Source organism: Belonocnema kinseyi, chromosome 5 (assembly GCF_010883055.1).
Source record: "Belonocnema kinseyi isolate 2016_QV_RU_SX_M_011 chromosome 5, B_treatae_v1, whole genome shotgun sequence".
In the NCBI taxonomy this organism is placed as follows: domain Eukaryota; kingdom Metazoa; phylum Arthropoda; class Insecta; order Hymenoptera; family Cynipidae; genus Belonocnema; species Belonocnema kinseyi.
In genome coordinates, this window is record NC_046661.1 from 142,953,036 (window position 1) to 142,971,910 (window position 18,875).

At 22.9% G+C, this 18,875-nt stretch overlaps 1 protein-coding gene across 1 annotated transcript in view; it reads right to left on the reverse strand.

Moving 5' to 3' along the window:
* The window catches only part of LOC117172480, a 50,932-nt gene that overhangs the window by 9,507 nt on the left and 22,550 nt on the right, over positions 1-18,875 (reverse strand). Inside the window, exons 5-7 of the mRNA XM_033360460.1 lie at positions 13,138-13,585; positions 5,751-6,525; positions 144-813 (exon numbers count right to left, since the gene is read on the reverse strand). Of these exons, the coding sequence (XP_033216351.1) occupies positions 144-813; positions 5,751-6,525; positions 13,138-13,585 (1,893 nt within the window). The remainder of the gene's footprint in view (positions 1-143; positions 814-5,750; positions 6,526-13,137; positions 13,586-18,875) is intronic.

Sequence of the window (18,875 nt, forward strand, 5' to 3'; positions counted from 1 at the left end):
TATATAAGTTGTATATTATTACGATCAGAAATAAATTCTGGATTAAAAAAAAAAAAATTAAATCCCCGAATTTTTCCCTGTCAAGTCTCAAGTAATTTGTGGATAACTTTGAGTTAAAATTTGGAAATAAAATGTAAACTTACCTAAATCAGAGGCAGTGGCGACCGGCAGTGTTTTCAGTCCCTTGACAAGAATCTTATTTTGATTAAACTTGAAGAAATTTCTGTTCAACTCGCCGCCGCCATTGGTCAAGAGAAGAATGGCACTCTGCTTGCCATTCTGGACGAGATTTATCGTCTGGGCTTCCTTTCCAAACAAACTGATCTTCCCATCCTTGCTTATCTGAAAATTCGGCTGATTCTGAAACTGGGAAATTGGCACTCCACACGACTCGACTCGGACTTTTTCCCTCTGGTCCAAATTCAAATTGAAGACAGATTCGCTCTGCAAAATATTATGATTCTTCTCATCTGCGTCTTCTTTTATTTCCGGCTTTCTCTCTCCCTCCTCGTTTATTTCCCCCGAATCTTTTGCATCTTCATAATCCATGGCTGACCTGTCTGGAAAAATACCCTCTGCTTCTTCCTCAACTTCTTTTGCATCTTCACCTTCAACTTCTGCTTCATCTTCTTCTTCTTCTTCTTCTTCATTTGGACTGAAATTTTCCAGTCCCTGAATAGAAAATCCTTCCATTTTCAGAGCCTCATTGTCAAAGGGACTTTCACTGTCCAACAAATTTTCCTCCTCGTTGCTACAAAAAATACTGAGGGCCGAGTCTTGATGGAAATTCGGCCTTTCGGATTCATCTTGTACCTGGAAATTTGATCAATAATTTTCGCTTCGAAATTAATTTTCATTCAAGCAGACCTCGAACTCACTTCAGAGATCAAAAATAGTTTAAATAGTGTCCAAAAACTTTTCTAGTTCTAAAAATGAACATTTATGGGCCTTCTTTAGGACCCATAAAAAATATTTCCTACCCTTTCCATTTTCATGGATCGTTAATATTCAGAATATTTTATGAACAGAAGAAAACAGTATTTAAAATACAAAATTAAAACCTTTTTTAATTGATTAATTTATCTTAAACAGAAAAATGTCTCTTCTACTATAAAATATGGCACTTTGATCAAATACTGTAATTTTCAAATAAATAATTTAATTTTTAACATAATAGTTGAACTTTTAACCTGAATCAAAAGGACGAATTTCCAAGAAAAAATAATAATTTGCAACAACAAAAAAAGAAATAAAAGCTTATCTAAATTGTTGAACCTTCAAGCCAAAAGATAAATTTTCTCTACACAGAGGGAATTTAAAAACAAAAAATATGACTTTCGGCAAAAAAATAACTTTCCATGAAAATAATGCATTTTTATCCAACAAAAATGAAATTTCAGATCACGAAATTTTTTTTTATAAAAAAGATTATTTTTAACTATAAAAGATCAATTTTAAAAAATGAAAAAGTTACATCTTCAGTTAACAAGTTAATTTTTAACAAAAAAAAAAGCTTTTTCACTAAAAAGTTAAATTTTCAACAAAATAAATTAATAAAATAATAAATTTAATAAAATAAGCTTTCAATCAAATAGTTGAATTTTCTAACAAAGAGATTAATTTTGCATAAAAAAGACGAATTTTCGAATAAAATACTCGATAAATTTACAACCAGACGTGAATTTTTAACAAAATCAGATTAATTTTCAATTCAAAAAGAGGAATTTTCGACAAGAGAAATTAATTGTCAACTAAAAAATAATAATTTCTAACGAAAAAGTTCAACTTTCATCCAAGCAGTTGAATTTTCACACCAAAAGATGAATTTTTTGTCTACCAAACAAGAAGAATTTTTAACAAAATACTAGATTTTTCAACTAAATAATTGTCTTAGTAGAATTTTTATTTTTCTTGGGAAAAATGCAACTTTTTGGTTCAAAAATTAACAATCTGATTAAAACGTCTGTTTTTTTTTTAATTCATCTGTTTTAGAAAAAAATTTCATCTTTCTTGAATAAAATTGCAAATTTTTGACTTTTTGTCTTTTTGACTTTCAAATTTACCTGCTTTAGAAAAAATTAAATTTTTTTTTGTTTATAAAAATGCAACTGTTTGATTGAAAGTTCAACAATTTTGTTGAAAAATCATAATTTTTGGTATTAAATTTAACTACTGGGTAGAAAATTTATTTTTTGTTTAAATAAAATATTTTGGTGTTTAAAAAAGAACTCAAATCTTTTCTGGATGGAAATTCAACTATTTTTTTGAGAATTTGTTTTTAAATTTTAAATCCAAAAAGACGAATCTTTAACCAAAAAGAATGACTTTTTAACAAAATGCACTTCCTTCCGAAAAATATGAAATTTCTCTTAAAGCAGATGAAGTTTTATTTTTAAAAATTGTTTAATTTTCACACAAAAAAGATTTTTGTTGACTTTTCAAGATATAAATATGAATTTTTTAACAAACAAAAAAAGTTTCTAAGACAAGAATGAATTTATAACAAAAAAAGTTGAATTCTCTACCAAATAGATGGATTTTTATCCAAGAAAGATGAAATTTCTCTTAAAACGAAGGAATTTTTTATTAAAATACCAAAAACAAATTCTCAAAAAAATAGTTGAATTTCCATCCAGAAAAAATTTCATTTCTGTTTTAAACACCAAAATATTTCATTTCAACAAAAAATAAATTTCCTAGAAAATAGTTAAATTTACGAACAAAAATTTATGATTTTTCCACAAAATTGTTGAATTTTCAACCAAACAGTTGCATTTTTATCAAAAAAAAAAAAAAAAAAAAAAAAAAAAAAAAAAAAAAAAAAAAAAAAGAATGTAATTTCTGCTAAAGCAGGTAAATTGAAAAATCAAAAAGTATATATTTTTAAGAAAATTATTACATTTTTGAACAAAATAATAAAATTTATAATTAAAAGAAGAATCTTCAGAAGAAAGTTTTTGCGCATTTGCAAAAATTAAAGTTTTAACTATTTTTTCAAAATTAATTTTTTTTTAATTAAAAATTGAACTAATTGGGTAAAATTTAAACTAAATTGGTTAAAATGTATGTGTTTGAAGGTTAAAAAATGCATTATTTTCTTAAAACTTCAATAATTTAAAAAAATCATACTTTTTATTTAAAAATTTAACTGTTTTGTTGAAAAGTAGGCTTTTTGGCTTAATAATTTAAGAGTTTAAGTACAATTCTCTTTCTTTCTTGACTGAACTTTTGGTTTTAAATATAAAATTTAACAATTTTTATAAACATTCATTCTTCTGGTTTAATAATGTATTTCTTTCGATAAAAATTTCACCTTTTTGGGTTGAAAATTAATTTTTATTGAAAATTCACATTTTTTTGTTGAAAATTAAATTTCTTCGTAAAAAATTCGTATTTTTTGCTCGAAAATTAAATAATTTGGTGGAAAATTCTTCTTTTTTGGAAGCAAATAAATTTCTTTGTTAAAAATTCAATTATTCAAGTGAAAAATATTCGTTTTGAAATAATGTTTTTATATGTTAAAATTCATCTTTTTATATTAAAAATTCAACTCCTAGGTTAAAAGTTAAACTAATTTCTCAAAAGTTTTTTTCTTTCTTGAAGATTTATAATTTTAGTTGAAACTTTAATTATTTAGTTGAAAAATCTAGTATTTTGTTAAAAATTCTTCTTCTTTGGTAGACAATAATCCATTTTTTGGCTAGAAAATTCAACTGCTTGGTTGAAAGTTGAACTTCTTTTTTATAAATTATTATTTTTTAGTTGACAATTCATGGGTTTTCGGCTAAAAAATTAAATATTTAGTTCAAAATTAATTTCTTTTTTCGAAAATTTGTCTTTTTCATTTGAAAATTAATCTGACTTTGTTAAAAATTCATCTCTTTCTTTAAAAATTTATCTATTTTGTTAAAAATTTAACTACTTGGTTGAAAAATCTAGTATTTTATTCAAAGATTCGTCTTTTTTAGTGAGAAATTAATCTTTTTATTATAAAATCCAACTATTTGGTTGAAACTTGAACTACTTTGCGAAAAATTAATTTTTTTGTTGTTTGAAGAATCATCTCCTGGATCGAAAATTCATCTCTTTGGTTAGAAATCAATTTTTTAAACTGAAAATTTAATTATTCCATTTCAGGTACCAATTTTATCTTCTCAGTTAAAAATTAATCTATTTGGTTAAAACATTTTCTTTTTTATTATAGAATAAGTTTTAGTTGGAAATTAATTTATTTTGTTGAAAATTCGTCCTTTTTGGTAGAAAATTAGTCTTCTTATTTGAAAAATCTAGTATTTTGTTCTTAAATCGTCTATTTTGGTATAAAATTAATTTTTTTGTTGTTAAAAAATTCATCTCTTTTGTTGAAAATTAATCTTCTTAATTGAAAATGTGATTATTCCACTTCTTGTTCCATATTGATCTTTAGTTGAAAATTCAACTATTTGGTTGAAAATTCCTTTTTTTTTTTGTTATAAAATTAGCCTGCTTTTATTGGAAATTTCTCTTTTTGGTTTGAAAGTTAATCTGATTTTTTTTAAAGATTCGCCTCTTTGATTAAAAATTGATCTATTTTATTGAAAATTTAATTATGTGATTGAAAATTCTAGCATTTGGTCGAAGATTCTTATTTTTTTTTATATGAAATTCATCTTTTTGTTAGAAAATTCTTCTCTTCGGTTGAAAATCAATTTTCTTTAACTTCAAATTTGGTTGAAATTAATTTGGAAATTAATTTCTTTTATTGAAAATTCTTCTGTTTGGTTGGAAAATTAATATAATTTTGTTGAGGATTTATTTTTGTGGACAAAAAATTAACGATTTTGTTGAAATGTTATTTATTTGGTTGAAAACTCTAGTATTTGTTTGAAAATTCATCTTTTTTGGTAGAAAATTGGCCTTCTTAGTTGAAATTTTATCGTTTTTGTTAAAAATGTAAATATCTGGTTCAAAATGCTTTTTTTTTTATTAAGGAAACACAATTGTAGTTATAAATTAATTTCTTTTGTTAAAAATTCCTCATTTTTATTTGAAAATTAATCTGATTTTGTTAGAAATTCATCTCTCGTTGAATATTAATTTTTTTAACTGAACATTTAATTATTCCACTTCTGGTTCCAAATGAATTTTTTTTTTTAAATTGAAAAGTTAACTAGTTGGTTCAAAATTCGTCTTTTATTTAAAAAAATCAATTATTTATTTCAAAAATGACCTTTTGTTTTATTAGAGATCCATAATTTTAGTTGAAAATTAATTCCTTTTATTGAAAATTCCTCTTTTGTATTTGAAAGTTAATCTGATTTTGTTCTAGTATTTGTTTGAAATTTCATCATTTTTGTTAAAAATATAACTATTTTGTTCAAAATTCTTTTTTTTTATATAAAGGAATAACAATTTTAGTTAAAAATTAATTTCTTTTATTGAAAAATCTTCTTTTTGGTCTGAAAATTAATCTAATATTGTGGAAAGTTCATCTCTTTCGTTGAATATTAATTTTTTTTTTCAACTGCAAATTTAATTATTATACTTCTGGTTCCAAATTCATTAATTTTTTAGTTGAAAAGTTAACTAGTTGATTCAAAATCATCTCACATGATTTTTAGAAGACCCCTAAGTGTTATTTCCTTCAAACCAATTGAATCATTTTAAAAAAAAGAAAAGAAATTCTCAACAGAGTCGCGAGTCCGAGGACCAATATTAATTTCACCAAGGAATAAATTCTAAAACTGGAAATAATCATAGAAAAATCTCACCTCATCTTGTTGGCCATCATGTTCCAAAATATGTTCCTCCGACAATTCATCGCTTTCCTGATACCCTAAAATTTCTTCCCCAACACTTTGGATTTCCCTTTCATACTCATCGACACTATAGAGTTCCTCACTATGATGGAAATTTTTCTCATACAAAATCGGCGTCTCTGTCCTCGCAATTTCCAGATCCACACTGACAGTTCCGTCCAAAATGATTGCCGATTCTTCCTCCTCCTCCCGATCAGCTTCCTCCTCCTCCTCCTCCTCCTCCTCCCGCTCCTCCTCCTCCTCCTCGATTTTATTGCAAACCTCTTGAGCAATTCCGTCGTACAAATGCCTGGAGTGAATCAACTCCTGGTTCTCGGCTACCTCAGTCTCAATAAAATCAGTCTTGTCAGCTCGTTCGTGATCCTCCTCAACCTCGTAATTACCGTAGTCCTCTTCCCCCTTGATCTCCTCCAGCATGTTCTCCGTCATCCAGACAGTTCTGTCCTCGTCCACGAACTCATTGTAATCCTTGTAATCCTTGTAATCCTGATGATTATCACTCTCCTCAATGTCACAGTTCGAGTCCTCGTACTGCAAAATTGCCTCGGGCGCAATCATGTCCTCGTCAGTTATACTCCTCTCCGTTATGGGAGTCGCCACTCTCTTGCGGCTCGTGCGCACCTTTTGGAAATCTTCTTCCGAGAGGTGGAGCAACTCACCCGAGGTGGTCAGAACTTTTCCGTGGCGCGTCTTCAAGTGCCGTTTGTACGTGTTTCGAGTTTTAAATCTGCAACATCAATTTTTACACCATCTAATTCTCTAAATTATGTTCACGTCTCTTGCTTCTTCTTCAAGAAATCGATTATTTTAAAGGAAAATCAATCAATTCAATCTTTTTTGTAGAATTGTACAATGTATGTTATGTTAGTGTTTCTCGCTAAAAATGATTGGTATCTAAACATTTTCTAAATTAGATTTCAAAGAATATTTACAGTTTATCCAACAATTTTGGGTAACTAAAATTGGTATTTTTCAATCAAAATGATTAGATTTAAATCCGAGGATTTTTGTTTGTAATAAAAAAAAATTTACAATCTTGTACAATTCCGGATTGTGATTATTGTTACCGTAAAAAATCAACATTTTCATTAAACAATAATTATACTTAAGAGCAGAACTCTGAGTTGAAAATGTTAAATGTGTTAACGGTGGCCGTGTGGCGGCGCCACCTATGCATTTGGTCGATGATCGTTGCAAATGCATGGTTTAATAATTTTCGAATTTTTTTCAGAACTTTTAAATATATTTCAAAATGAATTGAATTTTTTCTATAACTTTCAGAAAATTCCTGATATTTATAAGTTTTAAAAAGATTTGAATTAAATTTAAAACTTGAAACTATTTCAAATACTTACAGCTGAATTAAAAATAAAATGTAGATATTTGCAGATTTCAAACAAAAAATTTAGAATTTCTTTAAGAATTATAAAAAACTTCAAAAGAATTTTTTTTAAATGTTCCAAGAATTTTTTGGAAAAATTCGAATAATTTTCAAATATAATTAGAAGTTCTGGAAAAAATGTTAAAACATTTCATTTAAATTACTTGAAATCATTTCAATTTTTTCATTAATTTTGAATCTTTTCAAAACTTCTAAATATATCTTAAAATTACTCAAATTTATTCTACAAATAATAAGTGTTCAATTGTTATTTATGCGTCAAAATTTAACAATTTCATTTATAAATTAAACACTTTTTAAATAGAACAATTAAAATTTTAAGGATAAAAGATTAAAAGTTCTTCGAAATTCTATAGATTCAAAGCTTTCTATGTAAAACAATTTAGTTTCAAATTGTTTTTCTTTTTTTAAATATTTGGTTTCAATTTACTCGTCTTAAATGAACTGTGAAATATTGCTAAATATTATATACTTATTCTTTTTCTACATTAAGAAATTTCAAATTAAATGGGATAAAAAACGCATATTTACATTTATTTATTTATTAATTTATTTATTAAATTCAATATAAAAAAATAATATAAAGAAAGACCTGGGACTCTGAATTAAAAATAGTTTATTGATAAATCATGAAAATTTGTATTTAAAACTAAAATTATCGGAATAAATGACATATTAATTTCAATCCATATCAAGACTTTCGGATTTTGAAAAAATTCGAAATGAATTAGGTTTGATTTTCAAAAGTTAATTTTAAGTTTTAAAGATTTTAAAACAATTTTTTCGTATTAATTTTTTTTTATTTGCAGAAGTGAAATTGTCTCAAGATTCATGGTGAATTTTTAATTCTTTATTTTGAAAAAGGAATTTTAAAATAAAATTGAATCAGAATTAGAAAATTACAAAGAAAAATTCTATTATACTTAATAAATATTTAAATTGTATTCAAACAATTCAAAGTTAATTTTAAACTTGTGAAAAACTTCCTTTTTTTATTTAATGCAGATTGTTGAAGATTTTGAAAAAATAAAACCAAAAATTTTTTTCTTTAGATTCCCAGAAAAATGTTGAAGAATTTTTTATTGTGAAAAATTAACTTTAGGATAATGTTCAGAACGTTTAGATATCTTAGAAAGATTAACAAAATAATAGTTAATTTGAAAATGATAAATTTTTGAGGAATTTTTAAATCTTTTACAATTTTGTAAAAAAGAAGCTTTTTATGAATTTGGAAAGGTTTTTAGAGAATCAAACAATATTCTCAAGATTGTTAGGAAATTTTAAACTTATTCTCTGGACAATTTTAAAACAATTTTTTTTATTTTGCAGAATTAAAAAAAAAATTAGTTGAGAAAAATTTTAAGTTTAAAAAAATTAACTAAAATTAGACACTGTTGAAAATTAACTTTTTGATCTGAAAAAAAAACTATTCCATTTTTGGTTAAAAATATATTTTTTTTAGTTCAAAATGCATGTATTTTGATGGAAATTCATCTCTTTAGTTTAAAGTTTAATTATTTGTGGAAAATTCATTCTTTATTGGAAGAAATTGTATTTCTTCGGTTGAAAATTTAATTATTTAATTTTAAATTTATTTCTTTTCGTTGAAAATTCTATTATTTGGTTAGAAATTAATGTATTTTATTAAAATTTTATTAAAATTCCATTTTTGGTCGAAAATTCATGATTTTATTTGTAAATTTATTTATTTAGTTGTCTCTTTTATAGAAAACTAATCTTGGTTACAAATTCATCTTCTTTGTTAGAAATTCAACTTTATATTTTGTATTTAAAATTCATTTTTTTGATTGCAAATTGAACTATTTCGATGAAAATTTATTTTTAGTTTGTTGAAAATTAAATTTTAAAAGTAAAAATGAAATTATTCCATTTTTGTTTTAAAATTGATCTTTATCATTAATAAACGTTATTATTTGGTTAAAAAATTATTTTTTTTTGCTTGAAGATTTATAATTTGTTTTGAAAATTTATTTCTTTGATTGAAAATTTAACCATTTTGTTCAAAATTAATTTGTTGTTAGAAAATAACTTTTTTAACTGAAAAAATATCTTCTTTAGTTGTGGAAAATTTGTTCTTTATTTGTCGAAATTGTATTTCTTTGGTTAAAAATTGAACAATTTTGAGTTCAAAATTATCATTTTTTTTTTTTGTAAAACATTATTTTTTTCTACTGAAAATTTAATGATTTCATTTTTAGTTCAAAATTTATTTATTTTAGTTGAAAATGCAATTATTTGGTTAAAAATTAATGTATTTTTTTTTAAATTCTTCTTTTTGGTAGATAATTGATCTATTTCGTTAGAAATTCACTTTTTATGGTTAAAATTTTTCTATTTCATTTTTCGTACCAAATTTTATTACTAGTGAGTTAAAAATTCAGATAATTTTTTGAAATTTCATTTTTTAACTAAATATTTCACTATTTCATTTTGGCTAAATTTGATTTTTTTTAGTTGAAAATTCAAATTTTGATACAAAATCTTATCTTCTTGGTTACAACTTTTTTTTTTTTTTTTTTTTTGAAATTCAACTATTATGTTGAAAATAATTTTTTTTTTAATATTAATTTCTTAACTAAACATGTCAATATTCCAATTTTTTTTTGTAAAAATATATATTTTTTGCTTTTAAACATTCCACTATTTGGTAGAAAATTCACTATTTTTTCTTAAAGATTCATAATTTGTTTTAAAAATTTATTTTTTAGAATACTTTTAAACAAATTGTTGAAAATTGAATTTTTGAACTGAAAATAAAACTATTCCATTTTTGGTTTAAAATTGATCTTTTTTGTTTAAAAATATTATTTGGTTAAAAATTAATGTATTTTATTAAAACTTCTTCTTTTCGGTAAATAATTGATCTATTTCGTTGAAAATTCATTACCTTTGCTAAAAATTATTATGTTTGTTTGAAAATTCACTTTTTTTTGTTAAAATTTTACTATTTCATTTTTCGTACCAAATTTTTTTACTATTGTGTTAAAAATTCAGGTTTTTTTTAAATTTATTTTTTAGGTAGAAAATTAATCTTTATGTTAAAAGATTTATCATTTTATTTGTAAATTTATTTCTTTAGTTGAAAATGTAGATATTTGGTTAAATTTTTTGTTTAATATTTATTTTTTTAACTAAGCATTTGACTATTCGATTTTGGCTAAACATTTTTTTTTAACTCAACTATTATGTTGAAAATTAATTTTTTCTTTGTTAAATATTATTTTTTTAACTAAGAATTTCAATATTCTATTTTTTGGTAAAAAATTTACATTTTTTGTTTGTACATTCCACTATTTGATGGAAAAAAAATGAATTTTTGAATTGAAAATAAAACTATTCCATTTTTGGTTTAAAGTTTATCTTTTTTAGTTAAAAATATTATTATTTGGTTAAAAATTCAGGTATTTTGTTGAAAATTCTTTTTTTTTTTTGGTAGAAAATTAATATTTACGGTTGAATTTATCATTTTACTTATAAATTTATTTTTTTAGTGAAAAATTTAGATATTTGGTTAATTTTTTGTTTTTGAATATTCATTTTTTAAATAAATATTTCTCTATTCCATGTTGATAAAGAAATATACATTTTTTATTTGAACATTTGACGATTTGGTAGAAAATTCACTTTTTTCTTTAAAATTTATTATAATTTGTTTTAAAAATTAATTTCTTAGATTGAAAACTAAAACACTTTGTTGAAAAATAAATTTTTGAACTTAAAATAAAACTATTCTTCTTCAAATAAAAATGCACCTTTTTATGAAAATTAGTCTTTTAGTAGAAAATTAATCATTATAGTTCATTTTGGCTAAAAAATTTTTTGTTTGTTAAATATTAATTTCTTAACTAAATATTTCAATATTCTATTTTTTGGTCAAAAATATGGAAATTCGTCTTTTCGTAGAAAATTAATATTTATGGTTAGAGATTTATCATTTTATTTGTAAATTAATTTTTTTAGTTGAAAATCTAGATATTTGGTTAAAAATTCCTTTTTTTATGAATATTTATTTTTTAACGAAACATTTCATTCTTCCATTTTGGCTAAACACTTTTTTATTAAAATTCAACTATTATGTTGAAAAATAATTGTTTTTTGCTAAATATTAATTTCTTAACGAAACATATCAATATTCTATTTTTTGGCAAAAAATATACAATTTTTATTTGAACATTCCACTATTTGGTAGCAAATTCACTGTTTTTCTTTAATATTGATTATAATTTGTTTTGATAATTCATTTCTCCGATTGAAAACTAAAACACTTTGTTGAAAATTGAATTTTTTAGGTAAAAATAAAACCCTTCCATTTTTTGTTAAAAATTTATCTTCTTTAGTTAAAAATATTATTATTTGGTTAAAAATTAATGTACTTTATTAAAAATTCTTCTTTTTGGTAGATAATTGATCTATTTTGTTGATAATTAAACTATTTCATTAAAATTTTATTTCGTTCAAGATTCATGATCTTCGTTCAAAATTTTTTTTAGTTAAAAATTCCATTTTTGGTAAAAATTCTTATCTTCTTGGTTACAAATTTTTTGCTTTTGTTCGAAATTCAACTATTATGTTGTAAATTAATTTTTTTATTTCTTAAATATTAATTTCTTAAATTAAACATATCAATATTCCATTTTTTTGGTAAAAATATACATTTTTTATTTAAATATTCCACTATTTGGTAGAAAATTCACTGTTTTTTCTTTAAAATTGATTATAATTTGTTTTAAAAATGAATTTTTTAGATTGAAAACTGAAACAATTTGTTGAAAATTAAATTTTTGAATTGAAAATAAAACTATTTCATTTTTTTTATTTAAAATTGGTCTTTTTTAGTTAAAAATATTATTATTTGGTTAAGAATTAATGTATTTTGTAGAAAATTCTTTTTTTGTTTGTTTGTTGAATATTCATTTTTTAACGAAACATTTCATTCTTCCATTTTGGCAAAACAATTTTTTATTAAAATTCAACTATTATGTTGTAAATTAATTTTTTTATTTCTTAAATATTAATTTCTTAAATTAAACATATCAATATTCCATTTTTTTGGTAAAAATATACATTTTTCTTTAAATATTCCACTATTTGGTACAAAATTCACTGTTTTTTCTTTAAAATTGATTATAATTTGTTTTAAAAATGAATTTTTTAGATTGAAAACTGAAACAAATTGTTGAAAATTAAATTTTTGAATTGAAAATAAAACTATTCGATTTTTTGTTAAAAATGTATCCTCTTTAAATAAAAGTTCACGTATTTTTGTGAAAATTCGTATTTTTAATAAAAATGTAATAATCTTGGTTGAAAATTAATCTATATTTTTAAAAATTCAACTCCTTTTTGGCTTCTTAAGGGCATGCGAAACAGTGGGATTCCTACATTACCAACCTCTTTTTTCCATTGAACAAAATTTTTTTGTGAACCATAGAACTTTTTTGGTAAATGAAATATCGAACTCAAAATTTGAGGAGAGCATAAGAAGACATTATTCTACGTTTATGTACTGCATTTGAATCGGAATTTAAAAAAAAAAAAAATTATTTCTGAAATTTTTTGCCAAATTTCGATTCAAATGCAGTACATAAACGTAGGATAACGTCTTCTAATGCTCTCCAGAAATTTTGAGTTCGATAATTGATTTACAAAAAAAGTTCTATGGTTCAAAAAAAAATTTTGTTCAATAGAAAAAAGAGGTTGGTAATGTAGGAATTCCACTGTGTCGCATGCCCTTAAGTAAGGTATCAATAAAGTTGAAAATAATTGATTATTATTCATCGTAAAAATATTTCCTTCATAGCATCTTCCAATTCCCCATGCAGATTGTCAAAATTATTTTTACAGCAAATAAAAGAAAGTATTTGGATGAAAAATGAAAAAATAAATAAATAAATAAATAATTGCGAGCCTGGTTACCTTTGACCGCAATCTTCGCAACCGAAAGGCGCTTCCCCGGTGTGTCTTCGCCTGTGTTCCCGGAAATGCGAGGGATGTCTGAATTTCTTGCCGCAATCCGCACAGGTGAACCTGGTCTGATTCTGGTGAATGAGCATGTGATACTTGAGGCTGTGCCTCCTCGTAAAGACCGATCCGCAAGTCCTGCACTCGTAGGGCTTGATGCCGGCGTGGCTTCTGTAATGGGAAACGAGGGTCGTCGGGGCCGTGAAAGTCCTCGGCGGATCGCAAATTCGACACTGGAGATTATTCCCGCTCGGATTTCCCTTTTTCTTGATTCGCTCCATCAAAAGGAGCGCCATTTCCTTCTCCTCGGTGCTCGTTCCGATAAATTTCGCCTTTCCCTTCGGCTTCGCAGCTACCGGAACTTCCATATTCCCAGCGTAAACTTCCTCCGTCTGAATCGGATCTTCGGCAAAAACGAAAAAAAAAAAAATAATAATAATAATAAAAAAAGAATCTTGGCAGTCTTTGGAGCATTAAAGTATTTAATTCTTTAAAAGAAAAATTAATTTTCAAGAAAACAGTTTACTTTTTTAACAAACAAAACAATTTAATTTCTATAAAATTAAATTAATTTTACAACTGAAAAGACGAATTTTCAACAAAGGAGCTGAATTTTTAAGTAAAAAATATTTTTCAATCAATGAAGGAAACTCTTTTTCCGAAATGTGGCATTTTTAAGCCAATGAGACGAAATTTCTACAAAATTGTTGAATTTTCAATCAAATAGATTAATTTTCAACAAAGAAAAATGATTTTTTACAAAAAAAAAATAAATAAATAAAAATAAAAATTGAAAGGCTTGAAATTTCTGACAATATAAAAGTATTAAATTTTCAACAAAATAGATCAATTGTTAAACAAAACGTTGATTTTTCAACTAAAAATGATACAATTTAACCCTATTAAAACGAATTTTCAAGCAAATATTTCCAAATATTTTCAAATAAATTCTTAACGAAAACCGAATAATTTTCAACAAAACAGTTGCATTTTTAACCAAAAAACATGAAATTTCTATCAAAAGAAATGAATTTAAAAAAATATATATAAAAAATAAAATGAATTTTTAACAAAGGAACTGAATTTTTAATCAAAAAAGATTTTTCAGTCAATGAAGAAAACTTTTTATCCAAAATCTGGAATTTTTGAGCCAAGAAGACGAAACTTATACAAAATTGTTGAATTTTCAATCAAATAGATAAATTTTCAACGAAAAAAAAATTAATTTTCAACAAAAGAACTGAATTTTTATTAAAAAAAAATTTTTCAGTCAATGAAGAAAACCTTTTGAAAAATGAAAAATAATTTTTTACAAAAAAATAAATAAATCTAAAAATTAATTAATTGTTAAACAAAACGTTGAATTTTTAACTGAAAAACATACAATTTCACCCTACCGAAACGAATTTTTAAGAAAATCGCAGAATTCTAAACAAAAAGAGAATAATTTTCAAGAAAATACTTGCATTTTTAACCAAAAAACATTTAATTTCTATCAAAAGAAATTAATTTTCAAACGAAAAAAAATTGATTTCCAACAAAGGAGCTGAATTTTTAATCAAAACAGATTTTTCAGTCAATGAAGAAAACTTTCTATCCAAAATATGGAATTTTTGAGCCAAGAATACGAAATTTCTAAAAAATTGTTGAATTTTCAATCAAATAGATAAATTTTCAACAAAGAAAAATGTTTTTTACAACAAGAAAAAATAGATAAAATAAATAAATCCAAAAAATAATTAATTGTTAAACAAGACGTTGAATTTTCAACTAAAAAACGTGAAATTTCACCTTATCAAAACGAATTTTCAAGCAAATTATAGAATTCTTAACAAAACCAGAATAATTTTTTAACAAAACAGTTGCAATTTTAACCTAAAAATATTTAATTTAAAAATTCAATTTTTAATTAAAAAAGATTTTTCAGTCGTTGAAGAAAACCTATTATCCAGAATATGGAATTTTTAAGATAAGAAGACGAAATTTATAAAAAAACTGTTGAATTTTCAACCAAGAAAAATGATTTTTTGTAAAATTATTTGTTACAAATTCGTTTTTTTGTTGTTCCTGAGAATTTATCTTTTTTAATAAAAAAATCTTTTTTTAGCACAAACTTAATCTGCTTTGTTGAAAATTAAACTATTTTCTTAAAATTTTGATTTTTATGTTAAAGATTTATGATTTTAGTTTAAAATTAATTTTATTTTTAGAAAATTAAATTTTCTATTTAAAATTAATTAAATTCGATTTTTTTTTGTTAAAGATTCATAATTTTAGATGAAAATTTATCTTAAGTATAGTTTAAAACACATTTTATTTTTAGAAAATTAAAATTTTCCACTAAAAATTAAACTGCTGCTTTCTTTGGTTTGAAAATTAGTGCTTTTTTAAGTTTAAAATTCATTTCTTTGGGTGAAAATGAAACTATTTTGTTAAAAAAAACGTCTTGTTTTCATTGAAAAATCACTTTACTCGAAAAATGATTTCTTTGGTTCAAAATTTAACTATTTTTGTTAAAAAATCGTGTTGTTTTGGTTGAAAATTCAACTTTTTTGGTAGGAAATTTTTCTTTTTTTATAGAAAATTTTACTATTTTGTTAAAAGATTAATTTTATTATGAAGATTGACGATTTTAATTTAAAGGTCATTTTATTTTTAGAAAATCAAATTTTTTAATAAAATATTAACCTTTGCTTTTTTAGATAAAATTTTTTTTAGTCGAAAATTCAAGAATTTGGTAAAAAACGACTTTTTTAAAGTTAAAGATTCATAATTTTGATCGAAAACTAATTTATTTATTTGAAAATTATACTATTTGTGAAAAATTCGTCTTATTTGGGTTGAAAATTTATATTTTTACTGAAAATTTATTTTTTAAGTAGAAAATTTATCTATTCTGGATGAAAATTAAACTATTGGGTTGAAAATGCACGTCTTTTGTTTCAAATTGATCTTTTATGTTGAAAATTCAACAGTTTGGTTTCATATTATTTTGTTTTTTAGTTAAAGATTAATCGTTGTAGTTGAAATTTCATTTTTTGGTCGAAAAATCCATTTTTCGGTTGAAAATTCATTTTATTCTTAGTTGAAAATTAATTTAGCAATATTAAAAATTTAAGTATTCTTTTCAAAGTTCAAGATTTATATTTTTTATTTGAAAATTCAACTAATTGGTTAAAAATACTTTTCTTTTTAGTTAAATAATTTCAGTCAAAAATCCATTTCTTTCTTGGAAAATGCAAATATTTCGTATAAAAATGTATTTTATTTGGTTAAAAATTAATCTTTTTTAATCAAAATTTAACTATTTTGTTGAAAATTCGTTTTTTTTTTTTGGTAGAAAATAAATATATTTCATTGAAAATTCAAATATTTTGTTATAAACTTTCTTTTTTTTAAATAAAGATTCATGATTTTAATTAAAAAGTTTATTTTATTTTTAAAAGACTAACTGTTTTTACTGAACATTAATTTTTGCTTTTTTGGATAGAAAAAGAATTTTTTTTAGTTGAAAATTCAATAATTTGGTTATAAAGTTTCCTTTTTTTTGGTTAAAAATGTATCCTTCTTAGTGAAAAATTAATCTTTTTTTTTGTAGAAAATTAATCTACTTTACTGAAAATTCAAATATTTTGTTAAAAATTCTTTTCCTTTTAGTTAAAGATGTAAAATTTTCGTCGAAAATCCAGTTCTTTGGTGGAAAATGCAAATATTTCGTTGAAATTATTTTTTTTATTTGGTTAAAAATTAATCTACTTCACTGAAAATTAAAATATTTTGTTACTACTTTTGTTTACTCGAACATTTATTTTTTTATTCATGATTTTATTTTAAAAATGTATTTTATTGTTTGAAAACTAACTTTTTTTTACTAAATATTAAATGTTGCCTTTACGACTGAAAGCTAATTTTATTTTTAGTTGAAAATTCAACAATTTGATTATAAAATTTCTTTTTTTTTTTTTAATTAAAGATTCATACTTTTACTCGAAAATTTATGTCTTTGGTTGAAAATTTATTTTTTCCAGCCGAAAATCCGTATTTTTTAGTAGAAAGTTAATCCACTTAATTTTACAATACGATTTTTTTAACAGAAAATTTATCCTTGCTAGTGGAAAATTAATTTTTTTCGTAGGAAATTAATCTACTTCACTGAAAATTCAACTATTTGGTTAAAAATTCTTTTCATTTTAATTAAAGATGCATAATTTTGGTCGAAATTTCAATTTCTTTGGTGGAAAATGCAAATATTTCGTTAAAATTATTTTTTTATTTGGTTAAAAACTAGTTTTTTTTTTAAATTAAAATTTAACTATTTTTTTGAAAATTCTTCTTTTTTTAGTCAAAAGTTTCTCTTTCTTAATAGAAAATTCACATTTTTTAATAGAAAATTAATATATTTCGTCGAGAATTCAACTATTTTGTTACATTTAAAATTCATTTTACTTTTTAACAATTAAATTTCTTACTCAATAATTAACTGTTGCTTTTTGGAATGGAAAACTAATTTTCTTTTGAGTTGAAAATTGAACAATTAAACTATTGGTTTGAAAATGGAGGTATTTTGTTGAAAATTAAAGTATTTGACTAAAAATTCTTTTTCTTTTAATAAAAGATTTTAGTTGAAAATTCATTTCTTTGGTTCTTTTGTTGTTCAAAATTTACCTTTTTTAATAAAAAAAAATGTTGGCACAAACTTAATATACTTCGTTAAAAATTCAACTAATTTCTTAAAATTTCAACTTTTTTTTGCTTTTTTATTTTTAGAAAATTAATTTTTGAGTTGAATAATTAATCTTTTTTAGTTGAAAATTAAACAATTTGGTTATATAAGATGATCAAAAGACAAAAGAAAAACTATTAAATTTTTGAGAACTTATAAAGAAGTCCAAAAAAGAAAAAACTTTTTTTTTTTGTCAAGAAAAGACTTTCTTCGAACGTAATATAGATATGATTAATTTCTTCAAGAGAATTGGTTATAAACTTTCTTTTTTTTTTAAATTAAAGATTCATCATTTTACTCGAAAATTTATTTTTTATTCATGGTTTTAAATAAAAATTTTATTTCAATTTTAAAAAAATAACTTTTTTTACTGAATATTATCTGTTTCTTTTCTGGATGGACAACTAATTTTCTTTTTAGTGGAAAATTCAACAATTTGGTTATAAACTTTAATTTTTTTTTAAATTAAAGATTCATCATTTCACACGAAAATTCATGTCTTTGGTTGAAAATTTATCTTTTTCAGTAGAAAATTAATCTACTTAATTGAAAATACGACTCTATGCTTAAAATATAATTTCTTTGGTTAAAAAATGAACTAATTATTTGAAAATTCGTCTTGTTTTGGTTGCAAATTGATCTTTTTAACAGAAAATGTATCCTTTTTGGTGGAAAATTAATTTTTTTTTTTGTAGGAAATTAATTCGTTTCAGTTAAAGATGCATAATTTTAGTCGAAAATCCATTTTCATACTTTTTTTTACTGAATATCACCTGTTTCTTTTTTGGATGGACAACTAATTTTCTTTGGTAAATATCTTTGGTTGAAAATTGATCTTTTCTAATTGAAAATTCGTATTTTTCAGTATAAAAATTAATCAAATTACTTGAAATTCGGCTCTAGGCTTAAAAATTGATTTATTTGGTTAAAAATTCAATTAATTAGTTGAAAATTCGTCCTTTTACAGAAA